The sequence below is a fragment of the Protopterus annectens genome, chromosome 17.part0 (genome assembly GCF_019279795.1).
Source record: "Protopterus annectens isolate FY-2018-M chromosome 17.part0, PAN1.0, whole genome shotgun sequence".
Lineage (NCBI taxonomy): Eukaryota > Metazoa > Chordata > Ceratodontiformes > Protopteridae > Protopterus > Protopterus annectens.
Window position 1 is genome coordinate 693,811,836 of NC_056751.1, and position 12,806 is coordinate 693,824,641.

At 40.7% G+C, this 12,806-nt stretch overlaps 1 protein-coding gene across 3 annotated transcripts in view; it reads right to left on the bottom strand.

Moving 5' to 3' along the window:
- LOC122791664 overlaps nt 1-12,806 on the bottom strand; it is a 384,215-nt gene that overhangs the window by 315,740 nt on the left and 55,669 nt on the right. For all 3 annotated transcript variants that reach the window (XM_044059492.1, XM_044059493.1, XM_044059489.1), the window contains one exon: nt 414-521. In XM_044059492.1, the coding sequence (XP_043915427.1) occupies nt 414-521 (108 nt within the window). The remainder of the gene's footprint in view (nt 1-413; nt 522-12,806) is intronic.

Sequence of the window (12,806 nt, forward strand, 5' to 3'; positions counted from 1 at the left end):
ACTGGGGACAGATGTCCTTAACATGTTATGAACGGTTTACCTTTAAAATGGCGATCTCAAAAAGGTCAACCACGCTTCCGTGAACTCCGAAATGCAAACGTCCCAAATGTCGAAAACCACATGCGCGAACGGCTAAATCTCACCCCCTTTTCACCCATGGTAGCACTGGTGTGGAGGTGTGGCAGGGCTGGAAACATCGAAATTCAACATTATTTCGACATTTAAGAAGTGTTGCAGTTTTGAATTTGCGGAAAACGGGTTGACAAAGTGGTAGGTCGATCATATGCGATCGACGATATAAAGGTAAACCATTATGAACATCTACCATGATATAGTAATGTTAGTCTAATTATATTGTGACTCCATTCACTCTACAGTAATGACAAGGAAGACCACTGACCACTTGTACTTACCATGAGAGCCTTTCTTCATGTCTTTTTTTTCATGTGATAATGCATTCTCTTTAGAATCTGAATCATCCTCATGTGATCTGTCACCTTCTGAATTAAATACATTTCCAACTACAGCGTAAGCAAAAATAAGACAGTGTTAAAGTCATTCCCTGCTGATAGGTAGAAGTATTTACTTAATACATTTTAGGACTTCTGGTTAAGTGTATACCCTCCCTAATGAAAAAAAGAAAAGTTAGTACAATGATTGTTTAATTTCATGAAGGAAATCTGCTTCATCATAATAGACTATGCATACCTTGAATGGACAAAATTCCAAACTGCATTTTGTTAAAAGACATTATAAAAATAGCACTGAAAGATATATATTTCTGGAGGCCAACAGTTAAGGTCTGATGTGAAAATCCCTTGCCCCAGAAGACATATGGTGATAAGACTAATATGCACAGACTGTCTGTATAAGGAGATGTTTATCCTTCCAGTGGGGAACATACAAATAATACAAAATAGTGTGTTATGAGTCTTGAGTATATATTTAATTAGTTGCTCAAAACAGCTTAGGAAATAAAACTTGATTTGCAGTGTACGTGTGTGTGTGTGTGTGTGTGTGTGTGTGTGTGTGTGTGTGTGTGTGTGTGTGTGTGTGTGTGTGTGTGTGTGTGTGTGTGTGTGTGTGTGTGTGTGTGTGTGTGTATGTGTGTGTGCATGCACATATAGTCTCAAACACTCATATGAGTGACTTTTCAAGTTCAGAATAACAGCAATCTCCCATATGAGTGAAAGTTGTTTTCAAAGGAGTATTGGTGCCTGCATTTTCTTTGGGACCGCAGTGCAGTAGGCAAAGGGAAATTGCCCTTACGCCACTGTCATGTCATCTTGGAGTTGGTATATATAATTAGCAGGGGGTATAGGGGGGCTTGCCCCTTTGAAAAAAAGTAATTTTTTTAATTTTTGTTGTTTTGACCATTTTAGATTCATTACAAAGTGAATAGCATTTTGAATATTTGGTGCTTGATGATATATTCATATCAATGTTTACCTATGTATTTTTATATATATTTTTATATATATTTATATTCATGTCAATAAAACAACACCAGCGCTTCCAAATATCATGCAATGTTTATTCAAAATCATCACACCATACAGAACAAGCAATCATGGTTTTACCAAAGCTTTGTTAGATAATATCTTGTTAGATAATATACATACAGTTTGCTTCAATACACACTCACCTCTCCCTCTCTGGATATATAAATATGGTTCCTCTGCTTTTAATTGAATGTCCATTTGTTCAACAAATGTAGGGGATGTTGCATAATTTCAATGGTATATAGACAGATGAGTGATGGAAATGTCAAAGTTAGGTTTTGTCAGGATAGGTGAGTGAGGTTGGAGGGGGTGAAAGTATGCTTGTGAATTAGGACTGGGGCCAGGGATAAGTTAGGGATAAGTGTTGTATGTCTGTGTGCAAGTGTATGTATTTTAGGGTTAGTATCAGAGTTAGGTAAGGAAATAGATGTAGAGTTGTTAGTGTGTATTTGTGGGTGTGAGTGAGTCTTGTGTAGTGGCAGTGTTATGGGAAGGTTTTTCATATGGTAAGGTGTAGGGTTAGGGTTGGGGGCAGTGTTAGGGTTAGGGTTAGCTACAGTAAAGCACATTCGGTGTTTTTATCCCAGAGGAAAGAAAAAAATGTTCCCTTCATTTGGCTGACTTTGTTGCAGTGTGTTAACAAGGCAGTATGGAAATTCACCCTGGAAGTTTTTCAGAATGTGTCTGTAAAAATGAGAACAGTTAAGGAATTGCTAGAAACTGAGCAATTATTATTCTGACATTGTGGTTATAAGTGTCACAACCCTGCTGTGGGTACTAGAAAAAATCTATATTAAGGCAATTTTGCAAAATTTTGCTATTGTTGTTGCAAAGCATTGTATGTTAAGAAGACATTTGGAAATGAAATGGCTTATGGAAATATAAAATACCATAATTTATGGAAAAGGTGTAAAATGTTGTAACTGAAACATATTTTCAAATGCAGCAAACAAAGGTAGTGACCAGGAAACAAACGCTCCTACCACAAAAATAAAACACTAAGCACCAAGTCAAAACGCTGAGGAGCAGACCAGGACTGTTCAGCTGTATCAGCATGAAATAAATTTATTTGTTCATGTATTTTATTTCATGCTGATACAGCTGAACAGTCCTGGTCTGCTCCTCAGGGTTTTGACTTGGTGCTTAATATTTACAAATGCAGTAATGTGGGTTTGGGGTTGACATAATTGTATGGTGTTCACCTCACAAACACAATGTACAGGCTTTGATTCTTACCCTTGAAAGGGAAATTGGCTAGGCTTAAAATAGCCTGCAAGGGCAGCTAGCCTAATACTAATCTATGTGAATACATGCAATAACAACGGTTGAGAAACTGCATGCTGGAAAATGTGTAAAAAGTATTAAAGCAAAACACACTGTTGTCACTTGATGTGTTACTAATAATTGTAGAGTGTGAAAAGATCATGCAAGTAGGAAGGAAACTATATACTGTGATGACCAGTTTACAAAACTATATATAAGCCAACAAAGATCACTTTTATCGTTATAGTTACCTGTGAATTAGTAAAATAAGCAGTTGTGTTGGGAATTGAGTTGAATTAAATCAAAATGGCATTAAAGCATTGATTAATGCTTGAAATGCAAACTAAGAGGTGTTCAGTTTTTATATGACAAAAGGAGTTGGAAATCTCATGACTTTCTTACCACTAAAATCCAGAAAGATCCTCATTGCTTGTGTAAATTATCTACTGCAACTAGGTCAATTTATGCAATGGTGAGAAAATGTGATTTAGAGACAGCTATGGCTGCAGTGAGAAAGATCTCATTACTGGCTCAGTAACATATCTCTGAATGTTACTCTAACAGACTACTATCAGACTCGATGCCAGTAGTGTTACCCCTGATGGCCTAATCATTGATTTGGCAAAGGCAAACCAATACCATCACACATACACACACACACACACACACACACACACACACACACACACACACACACACACACACACACACATGCACACTCCCAGACATTCAAACATACATGTACACAGAAATGCACCTACACAACAACAAATGAGCCTTCCTGCTGTAGTTCACAGTCATAAAACACTCACCTATTCATCCACATTCATGTTATTGTGTACACACTCACATCCAGACCAAGAAATCTCTACCTAGCCCTTTTAGTGTGACCATCCTGGCAGATGCACACTCACACACATACACACACACACACACACACACACACACACACACACACACACACACACACACACATGCACACGCACATGCACACGCAGACGCACACACGCACACACACACAGACACACAAACACACACACAGACACACGCACATGCACACACACACACACACACACACACACACACACACACACACACACACATGCACACTCGCACACACACGCACACACACACACACACACACACACACACACACACACACACACACACACACACACACACACACACACACAATCACACACACACATTCATCCAGCTTCATTCATGCCCCTACAGACATGCATAGACATGTACCCCATATCTCCATTGAGCTTACCTTTATGCTGACTGCTTACATCTTTTAAAAGCATTCACTTTTTCCTCCAATAAGGGAAATGTTCTCAACTGAGAAATTCATTTCTCAACAGTGTAAATCAGCAGCTGTGACATTTCCAGGGGAGAGCATGTGGCCAGTTACCATTTGTCATTCCCCTGGATTGCCTCATTAGCATGCATCTCAGACTGCAGGACCACCCTTCATGAAGAGGCCCATGTTGCTGGAAAACCTCAATGGAAGAGTGGTCTATGAATTACAAAGACTTACTGTAAGCAGAAAAATGACTGTATCAATGCTTCCTACTCACACGGAAGCTTTTATGAATATGGGGGAATGTTTTCTGAACTAAAGTATAGCCAGAAATTGAAAATGTCAACTATCTGATACCTGACAGAGCTGGTACTAAACCTAGTGTAGTTTCTGTGAAGCTGCCTAGTACCATGCATGTCTACAGCTAGTGGGGTTTGACTTTATTGCCCTGAAATTGCCTATAAATAGACTTAAAAGAAAAAGTCATGGACATTCAGAATTGCCATTTAGCTGAAACACCTGATATCCTTTAAGGGTAATTTGCATATGTCCCATGTCACCTCTAATACAAGAGGTTTAAGGCATTACACAGTGGAAAGTCTAGCTTTGTTAGATTTTTCTTTTAGTGTTTTTTAACCAATTGTTTTTTCTGTGTGACCTTTTTACCCATTGTTTAAGCTGCCTAGTAGTAAAAAAATGAAAGGCAAAGTATTATGGAAAAGGTATTTCTGTCAAGATTTTTTTGTTTTAAGATGTAGATGTAGAATAGATAGTTAAGGGAGCCATTAGCCCCCCCCCCCTTACAATCTCCAGAAACTGTCAGAACATTACAGTGGCAGTGGTTAGACTACTTGGCTGCCACACTGCTCTGTCAGCTATGCGAAAACAATGGAGAGGTCAGGTTCTCCATTATCACTAGAAACTGTACATAACAAACTGTACATAACAGCATACTGCCACCTATTACCAATACATTTTGAGAAGCAAAGTCTAGACATGTATGGTTTTAATATTACATGCTGCTTCACTGATAACTAATAACACATGGTTGCACTCTTGTAGGTTACATGTCCAGATATGGCCAGGTAATAAGAGACATTCATAATGGGGCTGAGTCTACAATGCACACAATGTGGCTTCTTCTTCTTCTTTTGGCTTTTTCTGGTTAGGGGTCACCACAGTGGCTCACTTGTCCCCTCATGATTGACAGTAGATTTTTTTATGGTGGTGAGTTGCCAACCCGGCACCCAACCTTCCACAGAAGGCACATACATGCATGCACTCATGCCTAGGGCCAATTCAGAATGTCCAATCCACCTACAGCATATCTTTGTGATGTGGGAGGAAACTGGAGCACCCAGGGGAAACCCACGCAACCACAGGGAGGACATGCAGACTCTGCACAGAAGGTACCCCAACCAAGGATCGAACCGGAGAACTTCTTGCTGTGAGGTGACAATGCTAACCGCTGCACCACCGTGGCCGGCCAGTGCACATGATGTGGCTACAGTGGTGAAATGATATGTCTTGCACCCATAATAAATTGCAATGAAATCTCAAGTGTGACACTGTTGTCAGGATCACAGTAAGCTGCAGATGTTCATGAGGCAACATGGTACTCCAGCAGGAATGGACTGTACAGCGGCTACAGGTGTAAAGCTGTACAACCACTCTATGTGGAGCCATTATGGCAATGACATATGTGGCCTCTGTGCATGTGTGTGTGTGTGTGTGTGTGTGTGTGTGTGTGTGTGTGTGTGTGTGTGTGTGTGTGTGTGTGTGTTGTGTCTGTGATGCAAATTGTTACATAGAATTTTTTGTCAGTTGATTTGTATAGACTAGGGGGTCAGATTAATGTAAAAATACTTTACATATAAACAAAATGTTGTGTGAAGATAGCAATGAATAAATAACAGTAATAATAATAGTAAAGTACACAGTATAGAGGACAGTAGGAAGGGATGCTAAGAGCAAGGAGGGAAGAAGAAAAAGAAGAACATGAGGAATATTAAATACGGAGGAAAATTGGACAGTAAGTGTAAAATATAGAAAAAGGAATGAAAGAGCACACAGAAAGGAACTATATACAATATATACAATATATACAATGTGGAAGAGAGGTTATTGGTTTGTGTAGGAAAATTATGAGAGAACGACAAATGTGTCTGTCTGGTGAAGGGGAGAGAGAGGAGATTAGGTTGTTGGACAGGTACTTAATTGGCTTAAGTGGGATATAATGATGCCCATTTCTACCGGGATGGTAATTAGGGTTTGGATGGAGGAGAACTTTTTCTTGGATGCTGCTGCAACCTTTGATAGTCTATATTCAAGCTGTTCTAGGAGAATGCCTTTGCCTATGGAATTGCTGGCTGGCCTGGAGAGAAAGGGTGGAAATTTTAGAGGACAAAATAGGAGTGAATTAATTTTCTTCCCTGTTTGTTCGAGCTGAAGGTGAAAGTTCAGTGCAGAATCAAGCTATATTCCAAGGTATTTGAAAGAGAGGACTTGATCAAAAGGGTTGTCAAGATGGTCATGGTTAGGAAGGGATGGATGTTTTTTGTACCATTTAAGGGAGGTCTTAAACAATATTACTTTAGTTTTGGAAGTGTTCAGCATTAGCTTTTTGTTATAGGAGAAAGTCTGTAATTCCTGTATGGTGGAGGCATGACAACAGGAGGAGGTAACGGAAGAGTCCCTATTAAAAGATCGCTGACCAGGGATATTAAAATAATAGCTGAGTAGAAGGAAAGGCTATTTGTATTAGACAAACAGTAATTGAGGACATCACAATTGCAACAAAGATGCAGGGAAATTACCTGCTAGTAAAAGAATGCTTATCAAAAGTGTAAGACCTGGGGCAGTCAGGATTAGGAATTTCTGCAAAACAAAATCGAAAAACGTAATTGGGGTAAACAACAAGGGTGAAGTTGGATGTGGTCAAAAAAAGAATAGCAGTAAGGATACGGCAACTAGACAGGTAGGACTCCCTTATAATATTGGTCAGGAACATGACAGCAGCAGGAGATGATGACAAAGGATTATTTTCATGGCTTTTGATCAGGGACGTGGCAATATCTGTGGGATGAGGGATTCCTATATAACAAAGGTAATTGTATACATAACAAATAGAATGGTGGAGGGCTCATATAAAAGAATGTGATGGTGACATGACACTTTGAAATGCATTTTAAGGTAATGGTGAAGCAGAGAATAAAACATAAATGGAATTGGGTATATATAACACTGCATTCACTGGTCTTATTACACTGGGTCCAATGTCTAGTACAACCCTTGCAAAGTCTTTTGACAACATGTTAGTGTCATTCCTTGAATGTTATGTGGTCCAGTCATTTGAGGGCAAGGGCTCCATTGCTCTTTCCTCCACCATTTCATAGTGGATTTTCAGTGAATTGCAGAAATAAAAATAATGGCAAATAAGCAGGCTTACCTACAGAAACATATTTTCTATTGTCAAATGCTGAGGCTAGAAGTAATCTTGCAGTTGTCAGAACTGAAAGAAGATGCATGCTCTAATAAATGACATTATATGTACAAAGTACAATATATTCTTACATTGTCGACGGCGAGAACATCGATGTCTGTGCTGTGACAGAAACCTGGTTCAAGGCTCCTGAGAGCACCCCAGCACTATCAGGTTTCACCTCATATCATGCGTTCCGGCCCCAAAATCCGGACAACACCAAGAAAGGAGGGGGGTGTCCATATTCATAAAGGACACACACACCTCAAGGTTGGTGGCAACGCACGATGCATCGGAGACCATCCAGGTGCAATTAACCATAGGCAAGACTGCTCTGCAATTTGTAGCATGTTACAGGCCACCCTCTCAAACTCAGGAACCTCACATGGCTTTCCTGAAAACACTGGAGGGGATAAATGTATCTCCAAACACCATCATACTAGGTGATTTCAACTACCCTAATATAGACTGGGAACACTACTCAAGCCCAAACACTCTAGCCCAAAGGTTCCTGGAGTTCATAAACTCAAATGCCATGGAACAACTAGTCACCATCCCCACAAGAGGAGAAAACATACTTGATCTCATCATCAAGAACATGGGATCATAATGTTCAACACCGGAAGTATACCCCTCACTGGTGAGATCAGATCATAAACTAATCTCGCTGGAGGTCCTCATCCCGCCCCCACCTGAAATAAAAAAGACCACAGTGAAAAACTTCTCAAAAACTGACTTCACACTTCTAAAAACTAGTGTGGTCTCCTTTAAGGCCCCTGAGCCAGTGGTAAACATTACTCAAACCGCTGAATCACTTACAAATGCCTTCTAGCAGCACCTACAGGACTGCATGGATCAGGCAATCCCAAACAAAACTAAGACTCTTTGTACCAAAGGCAAGCGTCCAGTCTGGTGGACCCCAGCCATAAACAAGCTCTACAACAAAAGGAGGAAGCTACTACAAGATAGAGCAAAATCCTTGAAAGGTAAGACACCTTTGATCATTATAACTAAAAAACTAAGAGCTCTCATAAAATCATCCAAGGCAAATTTTGAGAGAAAAATCGCCAAGGACTCAAAAGACAATCATAAGGCCTTCTTTAGCTATGTTAGAAACCTAGGAGGAAACTCCCAGATATGCTCAGAATTAGTTCAAAATGATGTGAAGATTACTGAACCTACACACATTGCCAACATACTGGCTGACAGGTTCAGTGCAAACTTCTCCTCCCTCCCCCAAAAAGGAGACATAACTATACCAGAGGATTGTAGCCCCCAAACATCTCCAACGCCCAAGTGAGAACTGCTCTCCAAGGCAAAAACACAGCATCCATGGGACCGGATGGTGTCCCCGGCTGTGTGCTCCATGAACTCAATGAGGAATTAAACCCGCAGTTAGGACAGCTGTTTAATCTTAGCCTCACCTCAGGATACGTACCCAAGGAGTGGCGCACGGTGACTGTGGTCCCACTTCACAAGGGCGGTGCCTCCACCGACCCTGGAAATTACCGTCCCATTAGCTTGACAAGCCTTATCTGCAAAGCCATGGAGAGGATCATAATGGAACTCATAAATAAAGACATAGGGAACTTGCAGACTTTGGATCCAACCCAGTTTGGCTTTGTCAAAGGCAGATCATGCCTTTTAAACTTGGTTGACTTTTTCGAAACAGTCACCAAGTCCATTGATGAGGGCAAGGCAGTCCATACAGCCTACCTCGACCTGGCAAAGGCTTTCGACACAATACCCCACTCAGGTATCATCGAAAAACTCATCAGCTTGAATGTAAACCCATACATCACAAGATGGGTTGCAAACTGGCTAAGTGACAGAACCCACAGGGTCAGAGTTGCTGGCGCCATGTCAGACTCAAAGCCTGTCACAAGTGGTGTCCCACAGGGCTCAGTCCTGGGACCACTCTTGTTTGGCATCTACTTTTCTGAAGTACAAGCAAACACAAGAGGGTTATGGCTGACAAAGTTTGCAGATGACTGCAAACTGGGCGCCATAGTCGAAAACACATCTGACACAGATATCCTTCAGAAGGGCCTCACAGAAACGGATAACTGGTGCCAGAGCCATGGCCTAAAGTTAAACGCCAAGAAATGCATAGTCATACCCTTCAGGAAAAACAAGGTTACCCCTAGCTACCATATAGGTGGCAATCCACTGAGCACAGAAGAAGTCATCAGGGATCTGGGGACCCAGGTTGACAGTAACCTTTCGTTTGACACTCATGTTGCCAAAGTAGTTAGGAAAACCTTCTACATTGCCCACCTGATCATGAAGGGATTCACATCTAGATCTAGGAGGTCATCGTCCCCTGTACTCATCACTCATTAGACCTATGATTGAGTACAATGCCCCATTCGAATGTATCTGACCCGACACCTGCAGCAGCTGGAAAGGCCCCAAAAGTTCCTCACCAAAAGGATAAAGGGTCTCAAAAATATGTCTTATGCTGCCCGACTGAAAGAACTCCAGCTCTATTCAGTCGCATACCGCTTGCTCAGAGGTGACCTGTGCCTGACATATAAGGCCATGTCAAACCCAGATTTGATGAATATGCTTCACCTCAAAAAATCTAGATCCCTCAGAACCACAAGGGCGGGAGACTTAAACCTTAACACGGTTATTAATAGAACGTGCTGGAGGGACAGATTCATCACCCAGAGACTCCCTATGCTGTGGAACAAAATCCCGGTACATGTGAGACAGAGCACCTCGCTGGCCTTGTTCAAGAGGAATCTTGACCAATGGATGGGAGATCGCAGATATACCCCAGGGATTACTTCAGTGTCGCTGCTTAACAGAGGCACAGCAAAATAATAGGCATAGTTTTCTTCAAACTAAAGGGGTGGCGAAAAGCCACATAACTATGGGCTAGGCTTATAAATGCCCTTGGGCAGATAGCCTAGTATGAACCTATGAACCTATGAACCTATGAGTGTACCAAAGTAAATTGATCAGTAATTGACTTTAAAGTGCAATACACAATATGGCCCACTACTCATAATGTTATACAATGTGGCCCACTACTCATTATGCTGAAGAAACAGCCACATCTCTACATTGTTAGATAACAGCATTCGGTAGTGGACTTGTGATTTCTGGAGTCTGACAGCCCATATTAAGGAAGTACAGATAATTATTAACTTGGTATCAAGCCATGAATGTCTTCTTTTGTAATGACACTTTCCATAGCAGTGGGCTAAGGAAAGCTTCCACAGTGTGTGTCTTAGACAATATCCATAGTAACTGTATTCTATGCAGTGACACTTAACGTGCAGAAAGACTTCAGTAAGATCTGATTAAATGTAAGCACGACTGTTGATGGACAGACTGCACAAAATGCAACTGACAGGTAAGAAGAATGACATACAGATCAAGGTAATGTAGCAGCTTCTACCATACTAAAAGCTATTACCCAAGAAAAAATGGTTGTGAGTTGGCATATAGGTGTAGGTGTTTACCTCATAGACAAAAGGGCAGTGTTTGATTCTAACATTTGAAGGAAATTGGTTATTTTAAAATGGCCCACAAAGGCAACTAGCCTAGTACTGAACTACGAACCAAAAGGTGAGCCTCAGCACAGACAAAAAGGTGGGGGAGACTGAAAAACACAATGCATTCCTGTCTTCTCTCTTGGATGCTTGCAGATATGCTTTACTACTTTTGTAATTATTAAGAAATACTATAATGAAAATCTCTGCACATGTTCTTATGCCATGATGTCAACACTTTGGCCATCCTTGTAAAAGGACTCACAATCTGCAGAGCACATTTTTTACTCTGTTTCTTTAGTTTCCTTTGTGATCTATAATACTGTAAAACAAAGTGGAAAACTCAATAATTGATGATTATGTGCATACATTTTACTAAATTATTATGATTATTTTATAATAATGTTTTAAAGATAACAGGATGTAGGAGGGTCAGTTAAACATGGTTATCCTGAATGCACATGTAAGTAAAAAGTAATCAAAAGCAGGTTTTCAGCAACTTGATTTTTCAGGAGAGCTAAAGCTCCTGACTTCAATCTATTCCCTCTGCAAGGAATCAGGAAGCTTGCACATTTATCCTAAAACCAGCTCTGAGGTCACTGCACCTCACGAGTAATGGGAAAAACATCTTGCAGCAACCCTATTCAAGGAAGCAGATTTTGGTAAAACATTTGGTAGAATATCTGAGGCCAGATTCCAAGACCACTTGGGCATGGAGTAACATGCTATGCTAAGCAATTACTCCAAAAGATAAAAACTTCACCAGTCCCATTCAGTGTAATGGTACTGACAAGAGTACTATGTCCAAATCCAAAAGGGGATCTGTCTCTCTCTCTCTATATAGATAGAAGTCAGTGTTGTACAATTTATTTTGCCAATAGACAAGGTTGACTAATTGGTTGATCCCATACAAGTGAATGGAATGTGTTGATGAAGCAGCAGCTCCACCTGCCCATAGGACAAGGTACTGCAGCCAGTTACTGGTAAACATAAAGATGGAGCTGTAAAGCTTAAGTTTGGAGTCAATGAAATCCTGGCTGTGCAGTGTGTACATACTTGTAGTTCTATTTATGTGCCCCAAACTTACTTGTGGACACCATGCATTACTTTAGGTTTGAAAATAGACTGACTTAATTGGTAGATTAGTGGCCCAACAACCCACCTCTTTCCTTTGATGGTGTGAATAGAGACATAATAGCAGCTGTGTTGGTCATCATGCCTGTATTCACCATTCTGCCCTACAGGTGGAGCTGTTGTTGCAGATGACCTACTGACCTTGCAGCTCTACCTATATGTCATCCTTGGTACATGATGACATACAGATAGAGCAGCTACAGCTGAGTACGTAATCACAACTCCATGTGGCCACCGTAGTCCTTGGGCAGTTTCAGCCCTGTCCTTAGAATAGGTAATAAGATTCTTTAACACAAAATGTTTGTGAATTTCATTACCTTCTGTGGGCATTACAGGCCCCCAATCAGTTTAGTAAGTAGGTGACTTGTGGTGTTGAATTGGAAAAAAATCTTGTCTCCCATGGTGAAATCATCCTGGGGAGATGATTTCGGTTGTCAGTGAGAAAGGGATCTCAGAGGCTGTTTGCCCTCATTATGCAGCTTTTATGGAATCCAGCTGCCATACTGAAAACAGATTTAATATAGTTTTCTATTGTTTCACAACAATTTTATGATTAGTTAAATATCTATGCGGGAGTTGAAAAGCATTTCTTTCAAGGGTTTTCAAGAATTCGAGTC